This window comes from Erithacus rubecula, assembly GCF_903797595.1.
Source record: "Erithacus rubecula genome assembly, chromosome: 6".
NCBI lineage: Eukaryota > Metazoa > Chordata > Aves > Passeriformes > Muscicapidae > Erithacus > Erithacus rubecula.
The window spans coordinates 40,737,349-40,754,410 of NC_136688.1; the positions used below are offsets into that span (position 1 = coordinate 40,737,349).

At 39.6% G+C, this 17,062-nt stretch overlaps 1 protein-coding gene across 3 annotated transcripts in view; it reads left to right on the forward strand.

The window, feature by feature from the left end:
- The window catches only part of NRXN3 (neurexin 3), a 686,791-nt gene that overhangs the window by 581,963 nt on the left and 87,766 nt on the right, over positions 1–17,062 (forward strand). For all 3 annotated transcript variants that reach the window (XM_079309900.1, XM_079309899.1, XM_079309901.1), the window contains one exon: positions 1,463–1,770. In XM_079309900.1, coding sequence (XP_079166026.1) covers positions 1,463–1,770 — 308 coding nt within the window. The remainder of the gene's footprint in view (positions 1–1,462; positions 1,771–17,062) is intronic.

The following is a 17,062-nucleotide window of genomic DNA, read 5'->3' on the forward strand; positions in this document are numbered from 1 at the left end:
TCCATTTACTGTTGCTTAGTTAGCTAGGGCCCTCTTTGGGGACAGGAACTTCTTTCAGATACATTTCTTCTCTTGTCCCCATTCTCTTCCCCATGGTCCATCCTGTCACCATAAGATGATGCTACGCATCACCACTTGACTTCGAGACCTGCCACGACGACCAAAATTGGTGAGCTCCGCCATGTGTTTTGATCTACTCTAACCACTGGCTGTGCAGGAATGAGCAGTGGATCACAGGCTGTGCTTTCCTACATGGTGGCACTCTGCACCTCTCAGCAGGCTGGAATAGACAGGAAGTGGCGAGTGAGAACTGGGGAGTGGGAATGGGATTGGAAAACACATTTCAAACTTCATAAAAATGGGAAAGCACAAGATATTTAAATGATTACTGTCTTGATGCTGCATTGATAACCCTTCTGAGCAATGTCCAGTCTGGTTGTCTGCTAATTCAGCAGATTTCAGGTGGCATGCCCCTAATCCTTTGAGGAATAGTGAAATTACAGGCACTGCCTTTTTGCTTCATGAAGCAATTTATTTCTTAACATGGTCAACCTAGTGCAGCCTGGGACATAAACAGTATTTATAGATCACTCCAGGCTGAATGTGATGTAAGTGTCCTACAAAACTACAAAACTACGTGGCAATTGTTACTAGATTTATTTTTAATAATTATATTTTTTATTACATATGATATTGGACCTCTTCTAAAACTCAAGATGTGACCTTGACTAAATCACATAACCTGCCTACATTTGAATTTCACTTTCTGTAAGAGTGGAGTAAGGCATTCTGGGGCTTAACCATCTGAAGCAGTGTTGTCCTCACTATTTCAAAAGTTTTGCTCTTTTAGAGACATCAGAAATGTTTGTTCTTTCTTGGGTTTAGATTTGCAAGCCTTCACAACACAAAGTTTACAGGTGAAAGATAATGACTGATCCTGTCATAACACTCCTACTCAATTCTTATATCACTTCATTTTTACCCGGTGTTTTACTGTTTTTGAGCCAACCCTTGAAACCTTTGCATTATTAAAAGTGGCTTCATGAGTCAATCCAATGCTTTAACCAGTCCAAAAGGAGGTTTATTTATGGGCTAAAGCTTGACAAGTACTGCAGTGTGAATTGATAGTAGAAAAATAGCCACATGTTGAAGTCCTATTTTAGTTTAAAATTCATCCAATCCTAAAAGAATAGGTTCAAATTTCTGAAGTTCCTCTAGAGCTTTGATGTGTGAGTGGATGCTGAGGTATAAGGTTCAGTTTCAGGTATTCATACTTTCAGGCTAATCATCCTTCTTAATGACTTTTAGGCACCACATTTCCATACTGTTTCTCTACAGTCATCATAAACACTCCCAAGAATGAATCTACTTCTCCTTTGTCCATCACTTCGGGCCAGGGCTCAATGTAGAATGCAGATTGGAGGAAATGTCTGTCAATAATGTTATTCACCCCCTTCACTAGGACGACAGTTAACGATCTTCAACACCCAGGCGCAAATAGCCATAGGAGGGAAGGACAGAGGGCGTCTCTTCCAAGGCCAGCTCTCCGGCCTCTATTACAATGGCCTGAAAGTGCTCAACATGGCGGCAGAGAACAACCCCAACATTAAAATCAATGGAAGTGTCCGGCTCGTTGGGGAAGTCCCTTCCATCCTGGGAACGACACCCACGACATCAGTGCCACCGGAAATGTCGACTACGGTCATGGAAACCACCACCACGATGGCGACCACTACCACCCGAAAAAATCGCTCACCGCCCAGCATCCAGGTGAGTCTGTTGGTCTTCTCCGTTTCCTTCAGTTCTGAATTCGTCTTGCTTGCTCATTTGTAAGCTCACAGGAGCTATGTTCTCTGAATAATGCTCCACGTAGCTCTTTATTTTGAAAATGTTGTCCTCCTGTGTTGGACACAGGACAAACAGCTGGCTGAATTGTTGTGGCACATGCATGTAAGAATAGGAATGGATTTTGCTCTTAATCTAGCACAACCCAATTTGTGTGAGATTGTCAAAATGTGAATAAGAGCAAGGTTTTAAACTATGTTTTAAAAGTTCCATATGTGAGAAAATGTATTCCAAAGAGAGTTAAACAGCTTAATGGGGGGTGGGTGTATGGTTATTTATTATTATGACAGGATGAACTGCTGCAATAGTGAAGTTCATAATGAGGAGAAAAGCAATGAAGCATTACTTCCAGTTGGAGTCATTTTTTATTTCCCTTTTATAGCCTTCCTGCAGAGAATTTTGAAGGAATGCTATCAAGAACAGTTTCTTGCAAAATGTAGAGGTTCCAACATAGAGCAGTTCCAATCTATTTGGTAAACCTCATTCCTAAATAAAAAATGGATTTCAGGTTATCTGACTTAATTGTGCCAAAGTAGTTATTTCAACCCTTAAAATGCAGTGGTTTTGGAATCAGTTTTGTGGCAGCCAGAATATGGTACTGATTAGAAATAAACACCTTCAATTGGCTCTCCTTGTCTGTGAAAAGAAAAGAATCGTGTGAATAACCAATCTGAGCTGCGGATTATTTATTTCAGCAGTATACTATCATGTTATTGTGTTACCAACTGGAATGAAGTATTTGTTTTGAAATCTTTAAGAGATGGACCTACTGGAGAGACTAGCAAAGGGCCTGTAAAATGAGTAAGGGACTGGAGCATGTCTTGTATGAGAAAAGGCTGAGACCTGCGACTGTTGATCCTGGAAAAGAGAATGCTCAGGGGGATCTTAACTGTGTGTGCAAATACCTGAAGGAAGAGTGTAAAGATGACAGTGGTGCCCAGTGGCAGGACCAAAGACAGTGGGCACAAACTGAAACACAGGACCTTCCCTCTAATCATCAGGAATCATTTGTAGCATGAAGGTGACCGAGCATGGGTGTAGGTTGCCCAAAAAGGTTGTGGAGTGTCCATGCTGTTAAATATTCAAAAGTCATCTGCACATAGTCCTGGAAAGCTGAATCTCCATGATCCTACTTGACCAGAGGTTCGGACTAGATGACCTCCAGAGGTCCCTTCCAACCACAAACATTTTGTGATTCTGTGAGGTAGCTCTGGCTGTAGTAGAATTTACAACTATTAGAGTAATTAATTCCAAGCTGAGGTTTAACAGTGTCTGCTTTGGTGCTCTGTAAATCCAGATGGCAACAGGACTGGGATTAATTGAATTATTAGCCTCAAACACCCAGCAGGTGATTTTGTAAAGTCTCAGCCAAATGAGGGGAAATTACCCCAGGTTTGGTCACTGTTTGTCATAAACTTTCTGAGAATTACAGTTCCTTCTCCTCAGTGACTAGTTCTAATTTTAGAGAAAATATTTGTACAGTTACATCTCCAGAACTGTAAAGTCTGTGGTTCTTATCCTACCCTATATAAATTTTAAAGGCAGCAAAACTGTGTTTAGCTACACCAGTGGACAGAAAGTAGCACTGGACCTTTATGAGCTGGGTCAGGCTGGAAATGATGCTGGCTTGTCTGAAAAGGAACTCTTTCTGAAAGCTTCCTGCCTAGCCTACGTGGCAGTTCACTCAGCCTACAGAGACCACTGTGTGCTGAAAGAGCATCAAGAAGATTTAATAAAGTGTCAAAGTGCTTCTAAAAACATGGTTAGAGCAGCGATTTCCTGGATACACATGCACCACAACAAATGGCCTCATCTCAGCTGATATTAAAGCAATAACTCTTTGACACTTCATGCTACCCGCTGAAAGAAAAATAAAGGTCAATATGTACCTCCATTACAACTTTCTGCATTTCAATATTGGGCCATTTTATTGCTGTCGCAGCACAGATAGCTTGGCTTTCTTCCTTATTTTAGGTGGAATTTGATTCTGTCTGCTTAAGTTGCAGTATCTGTGTGGTGAAAGTGAGAAGAAATTGTCTTTTCCTGTTTGGGCAGTATCTCCAGCCATGGTTTTTCAGGTGCCTAATGGTTATTTTATCTTGCTTGTGTTCAACAACACCATCGTCAAGCCTGCTTACAATTTTAGATCTAAGTAGTGGAGCAATCTAATAGAACAAGTTTACTCTTTGGGAAACATAAAATATAGACACCCAAGGCTATGGAAGGTACAAATACAGTTAGTTATTACCTTGTTTCAGCTTTCTCTTTTCTGCTCAGGAATAAGGAGAATTGTATTTTTCTTCACTTTCAAGGCTGTTTAAAGTTTTGCATCTCCTGATTCTGATCAGCATGATTCAAGCAGTTTTTGCTCACTTCTTAGATTTGATCCTAGGAATCTTTCTGCTTCCTCATACCATACAAAAGGCAACAACAGGTCATTTTTCCAATTCCATTGAAAATGTTGTCATCATGATGCATGCCAAAAAGTTGTCAAAAAATTAGGCTGATGATGGTCTAAGACAACTCTTCATCAAGTCAGTCAGTGTTGTCACTTTTTTTGTTTTATTATCCATGCTTCTCTATCCGTGCGTGATATCTTGTTTTATGCTAAGATTACAGACTCCTTGGGTTTAGAGTGTACTTTTTTTTTTTTGCACGTGCACATTACTTGGCACATAAGGATTCTGGCCAATTGTAGGAATACCAAGCATGATACAAATAGAAGTGAAGCATCTAAAGCAAAGTAGCACAAATCATGATAAAGAATTACTGTTCTTACTCTGCTAGGAATATCTGTGCTGCTCATTTTCCTATGTAAGTAACTTAAACTACTCCTTTTTAAAATGCATATAAGTCTTCTGCAGAATATCAAGTCTGTAATTACATAGTGTTGCAAAATCCAGAGGAATTTCAGAATTACTTAGATTTACACATCACTTGTTAAGAAACTACAGAAGAGCTTGATAAGTGCAAAGATATCTTCTGTTTGTAACACACACCAAGACACCTCCTGCAGTTAGGTAGTCTGACTGCTGACAGAAGTATTTTAGAGCACAGTTAGAATAAATCAGCTGGGAAAATGAAGAGGTTTAGAAATACACAGTACATGTTCAGACCAGTGATATGCTTCAGCTTTTGAAGATCCCAGACATGGTTTATAGTTTTGGACAAACAACTAAGATAAAGGGAATTGAGAGAAAAATATTGCTGGAAATACCCAGTGGCCCTGAAATTAGCATTTAAAATGTCTGTAAATTTATACTAAATTTCTGCAAGGCAGTAAAACTCAAGTCAGTGGAGGACAGCTAGGATTTGAGTGAGAAACACTTGAGATATATGGCTGTATGCTATACTGCTGGGAATGTTCCTGTGATTCAGAGAAGGAAGTAATGAGAGCTGACCCTTTTTTCCTAACTGAAAATAAGGCAGAAAAAGAAATTTTGATTTTTGTTTGTTTCAGTGAGTTGCAAATGGTGCTTGTGCTCCACTGCCCCAAGAAGAAGCAGTGATTTAACTCTCTTACATATGGTTTTGTCCTGGATTTAAGTACAGTCTGTTCAGAGGGCGCATGTGTTGTACTAATTTCTTGCTACTTCTCAGGGCCCTGATACATCAGACTCTCCTGTGATAATAACATCCTCTCTGAAACTTCTGCCTTGCCCTGTTAGCTGCAAAAGCCTTAAAGACAAGCTGCTGGCTTCTGTGTGTGGTACAATAAGATGCCATGCAGACTGCTTCTGGATGAGAGTCACTGTGCTGAGCCTCACTGCATTCTTGCAAGGCTGTCATGCTTCTTCAGGGTTGCTTTATTGCTTAGAGGTCCTGGAATCCCACATTTGCTGATTTAAAGAGCAACTTCTATTATTAATGAAGTACTTCAGAAATTTTTGGATTGGGAGACCTCTGTGAAAACAGGTTAAAGTGACACTCATTCTCTTGTCTTCTGCTTCCATGGCAGCTGCTCGTGTGGCCAGAATTCTCTTTTATGAGTTGCTGTTCAAACTTTTTAGGAGACTCTCCATGTGTTTTTATGTGGCACATTCTATCATCATTCACAGCTGGGTCATTCAGTTTTCAAACAATTTGTGCAAAGTTAATTGCTAAAGCCAGTCTAGAGGTCATTCATCGTGATATACATCTTCCATTCAAAACACACTCAGTTCATCAAATCCAAGTGGAGAACCAGGGAATCTTCTGGAGGCCCTAGGGCAGTTCCCTAATATGTCTGGCCTATGGTATGGATGGCTGATGACCCAAGGTCAAAACAGTTTTCTTTGAAAAAGAGCTCAGAACCCTTCTGGGAGGACAGATGAACTTGTGCTTTCCATGAGGAACCAGAAACTGTGAGCTCTGTTACATATCCAGGGCATGCCTCAACTTTTTGAGATGTGGAAAATGACACTTGCCAACCGTTCAAACTATAGCTTGTAGGTGACAAGAATAAATTACTTTTGGATGTTTTCAGCTAGACACAGAAAGACTGTTTATGATTTATTACATGCAGACTGTTCTCTCTAGAGAGTAGAAGACGTGATCTGCCCATTATCTATATGGAGAGTCCAGCCCATTGGCATGGCTTAGAATAAGGTTCTCAGCCTTTATTTTTAACCACTAGGCTTTTCAGCCTTCTAACTCTGTTTTCTGTTGAGGGTCCAATAATCTTGATTAATGTCTTTCCATAACATGCAGCTCCAGGCTAAATCCTTCCTTACAGTGTATATCACAAAGGAAAATGGCACAGAAGATTTGTCAGTCTAATTAGACTTTCACTGTCAGCAAGACAAATAAAATTGTCTCACCCTTGGTCTTGCTTAGGTACTTTCTTTTACACTCATAGATAATAATTTGGTAGGGAAAGAAATTGGCCTTTAATTTGGTTTTTGCTTCTTATAAGTCACCAGTGACATTTTCATCCCAAGACTGCAAAGATCTAATGAAAAAAGAGCTTTTGATGAGCCTCTGCTTTAAAGACTGACTTCATTGGCTCATTGGCACATCTGAGAATTACAAAGTCTGGCTCTCATCCCTTTGTATCTGCTTCTCCCTCCATTATTTTTTCTTAAAGAGGCCAAAGCTCCAAAATTTACCATGCTTCAGAGGGGAATCCCCTCTCCTATACCACACTCCTGCACTGTTGCAGTGACATTCACAAAATGGCATTTACTTATTCACAGTCACATCTCTTCTGTAATGATTAAATGGTAACGTACTTTGAGCAGAGAAAACAAGCAGATTTTGGAAACAAGAATCCAAATGTTGAATATTTTCATGCAGACTTGTTCATGTCAGTTACAGATACTAATTCAATCATACCAAATGGTCTCTAAATACTTTACAAATATGTAATATAAAAATATATATAGCACACACTGAAATACAGAATTGTTGGTGTTTAATATAGTAGCTACCTAACCAGAGACATGTAAATGATATGATAATGCTCTGTATGGGAAAGGCACAAAAATATTCTCCAAGTGAGTATTAGATGTGCAAGTGGTATGGTGTGTTTAAATTATATTTATTGATGTCATAGTCAGGATACTCAGATTACCTATAAAATTCATATAATCTAAAGGAGAATCTTACATTTTCATGGTTTCATCCACTCTGAGAAGATAGTTGTGCTGTACTTCTGAAAGTGCCATAGGGAACCAGTGCCATAAGTGAGCTACAAGTACAGTCCCCATTCAAAAGAAGAATGTGATTTTACTGTAATATTATTTTTCCAGCCTATGTTCCCCAGTGCTGACAAGTACCGATGATGAAAGTAAACTCAGCCTTGTATTTCTAGTAAGCACAATTACAGTAATAAAGAACATTGTGCTTGTAAAACAGTTCATGCATATGCTGGGTATATGCTGTCATTTGTTGACATTACCAGCAGTGATATTGGAACATTTAACTTAGTAGCCATTATTGGTTCCAAATAGAGATGTCTGTCTCATGACTCCAGGGGAGGGGTTTGACTGAATGTGTGTGGCAAACTTGAGACCCAAAAGTTGGCATATAGCATGATTTCTCAAAACAGAGCTTTCACTCATTCTTTGGATTAACTGTTTTTATATAGCAGCATTAACAAGCAGTCACTTCAGCCACTCTTCTGTGTGTTTTGTTAGGATCCACACTGCCTTTTTATTTCTTCAGTCTGATAGTTTACAGAAGGTCCAAGTTGGCTCATTCATTTCTGAAAGCATTGAGATTACATTCCCTTAATTTACAGGTCTGAGCAATCATTTGCATATTGCAGCAATATCTCAGCTGGTGTTTTTAACACATGTGCCCAGTTCTGTTCTCCTGTCAAATTTGGAAATTAAGATTTGGTCCAGCATCAAAGAGCAAGAGCAGGGTAAAAAGGGGCAGGTCTAGCATTGTTCTAGAATTTCTGAATCTTTCTAGATTTTTCTCTGATACTTTGTTTTGTCTTGATCAAGAACTATTGAAATTTTTACTTTCCTTTGGGTGAACAAGCAGCACACTCTTTTCTTGGATAAAATAATAGGAAGCTGAAATAACAACTATAGTAAGCTGATACCTTCCTTCTTCAGGTAGGCAGGCATACATACATTTCTCAGAAAGTAACATCAATATCATCAGAATGCAATTTTTTTTCAGAGTACAGTATTTGTACGTTTAGACATGTCATTTACCCTGTCAAAAAGGATTCTTGAAAGTCATGTGTAAGATTATTTTCAAAATCTGACTAATACAGTGCTCAGGAACTAAAGCTATTCTAGTTGACCATACATTTGATTCCAAGCCAAATGAAAGAATAGGACAAGTGTGTTGTTCTAGAAAGATGGTGCAGCAACAGGATATGATGAAGAGATCCAATATTGCAAAAGCAACTACTTGGAAATAAATGGAATAGAATCAATGGTTATGGCTCAAATATAGTTGGAGGATTGGCTCATGTTTTGTTATAGTGTATCTGTTCCTCTTGCTATTTATATACTTCAGGGAAATGCCTAGAAGCTGCAGATATTGCCAGAATGCTTCCTGAACATACAGTTCCTTTTTATTTGTTTGGGTTTTTTTACAGGAGTGGCAGAGAGGTTGGAATATACCTCTTACTTTCTGTAGGTCATTTATTTCAGTGAATGCACAGAAATGGGAAACACATCTGTGCTGTTGTGACAGACCTGCTTTCTGAAACCCTCTAATTAATGCCTTGGATTTTCTGCAGAATGATGGGGTTGTTAGCTAACAGAAACAGAAGGATCTCTACCAGTTTCTTTTTCATCTCTTGGATGACTTGTCACTGATTTGCAAGATATGTCTGTCACAGTACAGCTCGTAAAAGTAGTGATTAACAAGACAGGCTATACAACTGTCAATTCTTTATCTCCTCCCTTAGATGGCATGTGAGTAGGTGGGATGTTGTTCATTTTGATTGCAAAATTACTTCTATTATATTCTGTAAGATAAGAGTGTGTTTCCACAAAATTTCTGAGGAAAAATAAAACCAAAGAGGTGAGAAACTGGATTTCAGTTCTCCTGGTAATGCACAGGATATAAATGCTTCCCTTTTTCTTACAGTGGATTTTTGGAGGAAAAGTTGTTATTTGGTGTTTCATATTTGTATTTGGTATTTGTATTTGGTATTTCTATTTGCATACACAGTATGTTGGCTTTTTACTCTTAAAATTACTAATAAAGGGTTCCTCTTCCCTAATAATTACTTTTAGAGCTTTTAACTGGTGCTGTATTGCCCATTTTCCTGTGTCTCAGATTATGTATTCTTAGGAAATTGATTGTGGGTAAGGACAATTCCCAGGGAATACCAGTAGTTTTATAGTGGGCATGAATGGGAGTAGGGAATGTTGAAAATGCTCTAATGGCTAAATGTATCAAAGTGGATAGAGAAAGGATGAATGCTGAGGGGCAGATGGCAACTAAGATCCAAAGGATGAGCTACATCTCTCTCACAGAGATATGGGAAAGAACCAGTGTGGTTTAGAGATGGAGAGTGACCTGGCCAGAACTGGTAGGCTGGTGGTTCTAGGAACTCTGTTGTGGAGAAGTGAAAGTTTTAGGAAAAGACAAGCTTGTACTATATGGGCTAGTAACCTCTCTTCTACTTTTAATCTTTGCTTGATTCCACACTCCAAGTTCCCTATGCATAAAGTCTTTAATTTTTGTCAGGCTGGCTGGGACTCAGTTCAGTAGAAATGCTGGAAGTGAGATCTGAGGATCCATGGATTCTTCCATGGCAGCTGGAAATCAGGCAGAGCTGGGATAACTCACTTGTGCTAAGATAATTTAAAATGCACTTCTTCTTCTCACTTGCAACAGTTCTTTTTTCATTAATGTTTCAAAGCAAGAAAACTCAGTGTAAAAAGAGTCAGGTCAGGTAAGGACAAAAAAATACTGTATGTTGTGTTCTTCACAATAGCAATAGCCTCAATGTCCAAGCCATACACAGAGATTTGCAGAAATAGCTTGAATTTAACTTGGTCATTATATCTCTTTTTTCCTGAAAGATGACCTCCAATGAAAGTATAAGGACAGGAATGATTTTAATCTGTGGTAACAATGGAGAACCAGTCCCGACTGCCTCCAACAGCATAAATATATAAAATGACAGATTATCCTGCGGCCTCCCTCCCTGCTGCCTGAACACACACATACATTCTCAGTAGCACACAGCAAAATTCAAATTGGGCTTTATCTTTTATCTCTTGTCCCAGTGATTAATGCTGCTCTTGCTGGGAGACTAATCAAACGAGGGGAAATATGGAGAAAGAGGTATGTATTTCTTAGACTATTGTTATCAGTGTTATTATTATTCCTTTAATATATTATCCTTCTGTTAGAAGAACTTAATGCAGGAAGCAAGTGGTAAGAGCAGATTTGATGGTGAGAAGATTAATGGGGCAGACCACAGCAAGTGGAACACAAGCATCTTGCAGAGGGAGGTGAGCTGCCAAGCTGCTTTGGGGTTGCAGTACTTTAGCTAGAAAGCTAAAAGGCTGTGGCAGGCTGGATAAAGTCCTGAGCCCTGGCTACTGTTTTCTAATTCTTACTCTATTCATTCAGCATCTGTCAAGACACTTACTCTCTAAATTTTTCTTTTCTTTCCCATGTAGTAAAATAAGCCAAGTCCTTGGTCCATCTCACAACCAAGTTCACAAGCTCAGTTCTGTTCTGATAGTTTTGGTAACACCTTGTAAATTCCATCATGTTGTGTATTCCCTTTCCCTTCTCCCTGGTTCTTGGCCCAAGTCTTTCATAGTGGTATTAAGACCCCGAAGTTCCACCTTGTTTCTAAAGATGTGTTCAGCAGAGAGCAGAAAATTTACTCTGTGCTGTGGTAAAAACAGAAATGGTTGTTTTGAATGTATATGACTTAGATTTGAGTAGGAGGCCTGTCTTATGGGTAGGATTGGATTCCAATTGTCTTGTTTCCTTGGGATCTTAAGAAAAAAGACTTAAAGATATGATAATTAAAAGGTCAGACCTTCTTTGTTTTCACTTTGAGCAAAAGAATATAGAAAGGAATACCTGTAAAAAAGGAACATACTTGTTTGGGATCTTATCAATGCATAGAAAACATTGTAAGGATGGCTGTCAAGAGGAGGGGACCAGACTCTTTTCCTTGGGGCCAGTGACAGGGAAAGGGGCAATAGGCACAAACTGAAACACAGGAAATTCCATCTGAATAGGAGGAACTTCTTAGTGTGCAAGTAGCAGAGGCTTCCCAGAGAGGCTGTGAGGTCTCTTTTTCTAGAGATACTAAAAAATGCATGAATGTGATCCTGTGAAACTCCTCAAAGTTAATCTGCTTTAAATTTGGGGGTTAAGGGGAGTTGAGGGAGATGGCCTTCAGAAGTCCCATCCAACCCCAGTCATTTTGTGATCTGGGATATTTGTTCTTTAGAAGCATTTTTTTTTTTGGTAGAGTCAGTATTCCTGGAGACTCTATTTGATTACTTTTTGCTGTGGATGTATTAGCATTATGCCCTCAGAGTAGGCTCAGGACCTGCAAATATGTTTAGGGACCAAATCTTATGCATCATTGTCTTAGCTCCCAATTGATTACATTTAGGCAGCAGTTAATCCTCCTGTTCTCTGCTGAAGCAATGCCATTTGTATTAAAACTTATATGAGCACTTGAGTCTCTAGTGCCTAGATTTGCAGATTTGTTTCATTGTTATAAGCATAGCCTCATTAGAGATATTCATAGAAAAGTAAGCTAAAACTGATTCTGCACTCTCATACATGCCACTCTTCCATTCACATTTGTCCCATATAAGTTTACATATACTACTTAAGTTGTATATTGTTGTCTCAACTGTCTAATGCATTGCCATTTACTCTGTCACCTGTCAGACTTGCATAATTAATTATTTGTTGTTCTTAAGGTTGTGAGCAATGGCTGTTCAGGTGGCTACTGCTGTGACCTGCTTGTCTTGTCTTGAGATTTAGCAATTAGTGAGAATGAAATTTAGAAATGTAGATAAGGTAGGCAGGTCAGAATATACAGCCTGTTTCTCTGGAGTGCCTGAAGGCATCCAGCTTTAAAAGCACTAGGGGAGGATCAGTGCAGCAGAGCTTATGGGCTTCCTCCAGAGCCAGGAGGGCAGCTGGTCCCACTCTGTAACAGAGCGGCGTGTGGTTGCTGGGAATCAGCAGGATTTCCAGCTGCTAGACATAAATAAGAATGCCAAGGTGGAAAGGAAAGATGGATGGGAGGAAGAAGGAGGGTAGTATGTTGTGTATATGCCTCAGAAAGAGCCACTGCAGTGGGAGCCTCTCACATAGAGGACTTCTTCCACCCCCACATCTGACTCATTCTGAGGTATTGTTGCTTGCCTGAAAATGAATAATTCTTTGGTGCTCAGATGGCTGATTACACGTTGTCCTGTTTATGGACTCAAGCACAGCAGAGGAATTTCTGCTTGCTTGGCTGTAACATTTGTTGTCCTGGCAAGAAGCAAGGACCACTTACAATCTGCTGTGAAAAGGCTTAGTATCTCTCTGGATGGCTCTCAGCTAATGTCCAATGCTGGCAAGTTATTTATTTTGTCCTTTCTTAACTGGAGCCATGGGAATGATGTTTGCATCTGCTCCATGTAATTCCTGGAGGAAAAGAAGGATGAAAGCTAGCATGAGCTGGACAGGAAGGTGGGAGCCTGGCAATGGATTGTTAAGGACCAGGATCTGCTATGTTGACTCTGGCCTTAGGAAACGGTGTGTCAAGAGGAGTGAGTTGTTCCCCTGCAGTCTGTGACTTCCTCCTTTATGATGGTTTGTTGCACCATTCAAGATAGGTCTGTGTTTCAGATTCTTGGTCTGAATTGCTCTCCACAGGGCCAGGTTTCCTTTGGGGTGGCTTGGGAAGATCTGCTGCTGCAACTCTTGGCAGGCACTTGTGCTCTCTTGTTTACTGTTTTAGTGGTGGATGTGAGGCATCAAAGGCACCCACGGGGTTTCTACTGTGAGGGGAGAAATAGGGTGAAAGGATGGCATGTCATCACCTTTCCCCAAGAGATTTGCAGATTGAGCAAGGCAGAGGGTGTAAATAACAATTCAGAACACCAAGGATTGTTCTAGATGCAGAGGGAATAGCATAGGCTGGCTGTCCCTCTGTTTCTGTCAGATTTGGTCACTTGGAACTTACTATTTCTCTTCTGTTCAAACCTGATTTAATGGCAGCTGTAGCTGAAGGTTAGGAGGATTTGGAGATTTCATTTTTTGAAACTATTTTCCTGTTGTTAGCTGTTCTTCCCTTGCTTTTTTCTCTTTCTGAAGCTTAGAGGCAACTTGGTGGCAATGAAAGGTGACAGTGGTTAGGCAGTGTGGTACCCCCCTTCTCCCAATAGCACATTACAGGGAAAACAAGAGGAGTAATTATTTTCCATGGGTAGAGCTAAGCTCCATCTGGCAAGTTACATTTGCAGTACCTGTCATGTATATTGCCTTGGCATCTGAGAGTTTTGCAGCTCTTCTGCCATCCACCTGCAATGGTCCATAAATTCAGACTAAGGATGTGGGTAGAAATAATTATTACTAATTCAAAACACCTATGTACTTTACCTAGAATTCAGAAATACCCTTGTTTATTTGATCTCTTTGAGACAGAAATTCTCATATTTTATTAGTGTATTTTATTAATATCATTAATACATTATACTGTAGAACTATATGGAGTTTGACTAAGACCAAATCATAACTTCATCACGTGTCAAGTCAGGGCATTATTTAGCAGTCTTGTGCAAATTCATTCATAGATGGAAAAGACTTTAGAAAAAAATCACTCCAGACCCCTGCCATTTCTCTTCCCTTTTGATGTCCAGGCAGACCCTTTAAAATAAGAATAAAAAGTACATGCTGAAACAGAGGAAGGCTGGTTTTTATTTTGAAGTAAAACTGAATTAATAACTTGTTTGGGTTTTTTTTTTCCTTATCATTCAATTGATTAATGTTTCACTTTTACTTGTGTGAAAGTGTGGGTCTGGCAAATAACATTTTCTGATTTGAGTCATGCAGATAAAAACTATGATAAAAACCATAATATGAATTATGGCCTCAAAGTTGTCAAAGATGTCAGTGGACAGGAGTTGCCATACTCTCTGTTACTAGAAACAAATTATCTTTGTTGGAAATCTTCATGTAAGAAAATCTGGTGGCCAGTTCTAAAAGAATATATAATAATAGAAGGGAGGACGTGCTTGTTAACATTGATTTGCTTTCTGAAAATGCAAAGCTATATTTTAACAGAAAATTCACATCACTGAAGAGGATGATCATAAGCACTTTTTACTGGAAATTGTGCATACATCCTGAAGGAGATACAGAGAAGTGTGGACTGTCCTTCAAGTCTGGCATGGTGTCTGTAGTGGGACTGCATTTTTTTCTGATCACTGCTTGCAGTCATTGTTCATTTAACCAGATCATGTTGTTCCAGGTGCCATTTCTGCTCTATTTAAATGTATCTGGCATGATTTTCCTTTGCACAGAGCAGTGAAATTTGGGCTGCAGCCAACATGGCAGCATCAGAAAGCCAATTGTAACTTGATTGACCTTGTTTGGCATCAGACTGTATGCAGGAGTTCAGCCATTCCTGGTTCTGGATACAGAATTTGCATTCCTACCTGTGTGTAATTTGGGAAAACTCATAATTCAGTTGGTGTCTTTGACACAGTACCAGGTAGAGAGAATTGACTTAACCATGCCCTTCAGCTTAAATCTTGCTGGGTAGCACTGTGATTCTCTTTTTGTAGCAAGGGAAAGAGGTGGATTTCAAACCTGCCTGCCCAAAGGCTTCAGTCTCTGGAATCGACCTTGTGGCACCTGCTGGACCATTGTGTATGCATGCTAACACTAATGAAAACAGCTGTTGATAAGATTTCTTCATGAAGCACCTTACAAATTGTATCTAAGGATTGTTTGCTTTCATCACAGATACACAGTTAATTGTAGGTTAGCAGCTAATTATTGTTTAATAATGCATATCTAAGCCAGCAGTAGTCTGGAATGGCAATGAAGGATGCTTTCAACATGGCCATGAAGGAAGAAGCAAAACCAAACCAAAGCAGGATATAAATAACCAAGCTGCCATTACATCAGGACACCCCTTAAACTGATAAGTTTTTATATAGCCAAATGATCTCAGTATGACCACTGTCTCAGCAATGGCCTCTTCAGACATGAAAAATTATATCCACTGATTAATGAGAATCTTCCCCATCTGCATTTCATGGCTGTACTTTGTATATCATGTTAACATGTACAAGCTCTTATCCACAGAGACAGTAGGTGGTTTTGATTTTTTTCTGATTCTTTTTCTGACAAGGAACAACAGATGTCTAGACTACACAGAAGCACTGTCCAAACTAAGTCTAAATTATCTCAGTTTAGGCAGTGTTAAATGTTCACCATATTAGCTTGTCACATTGCTTATTGAATAGCAGGAAATGTTATCCATTGTCTCAGATTAATTGGTTCACACATGACCTGACTTGATTGATAGGATATTATACTGCAACTGTCTTCAGAGGTAGCTGGGGTTCATGAGAAGCAAATGAACAGACAATGTAAGTGGCCAACTTCAGTGGCAGAATCAAAGAGATGGAAAAGATTCCATATTTGAGACTTAAAGACTTTGCTTGCTGAATTTTGCCATTTAGTAGGTCATTGTTCACATGTGATCTGATCATTCCTTGGAGCTGCCTCCTGGCAGAGCTGGCAGATCAGGACATATGCTTGTGCCTGAGCTGCTGCAGGTCACAGCCTGTGCTGCAGTGCCAGCCCCTTTAGATGTGCAGGTTAGAGTGCATGCTGGCTCCTGAAATGGAGCTGTGGAGGAATGGACACAAGGGGCTTCTTCACTGCCCTTGCTGCAGGGACAGTAACCTCTGGTGGGAATGCTAATGTCTTCAACCACTGCCACAGCAGTAAAGCAGGATGTCAGTCAGAAGCTTTTGTTCTAAACGAGGCTATTTCTTAATATGGCAAAGCTTTTCAATGCCCTTGCAAAGTGTTACTGAAGTTTCTCTGCATGGCATTACATTCTGTAGTGTGTAATGAAGACACAGATCCAAGCCTTTTAAAGGAATACAGTATTTGCTTCAGACAAATACTCTCTTCCCCCTAGGTATATTCACCTATTAACATTATTTTTTGGACTGCTCTTTCTTTTGTGACAGTTCTATCACTTTGAAGTCCTTATGGAACCATTGAAAGATTTTCAGTAGTTGTCAAGGGTTTTCATTAAACTTACCTTTGTTTTTCACCTCTTATAGTGCTATAGTGCTTACACCCTATGTTGGCATCCCATGAGAATGGCTTTTTCATTACTCCTTCAGTACCAAGCTAACATCTTATGGTTTCTGAAGAATTTCTTGCTCTTAAAAATAGAAGAGCCAAGTGAAACTAGTTACTTGGTCAAGAATGTAAGTTTTTATTAAAATACACTTTGAGTGGCGGGTACACCTTTCACAAAGTCTAAGATGCTTGCTGTGTTTTATAAGGCTTCTGTAAAAATGATGAGCACACATGTACTCTCCAGGCTTTACTGTGTCATCTGTTTCTGCAGACCTGGAAAACAAATCAAACCATTCCTGTCAAACTCTGGATTTTTTTCTTCAAAAATAGAAAAGGCTTTCTGAGATGCAGAGCATTTCTGAATGACCTCTGCTGTGCTTTCTGAAGCTGCTCTTCTGTGGAGTGTTTATGTGCACTCAGTGGCAGCTGTCTCCCCCACAAAGAATTCACA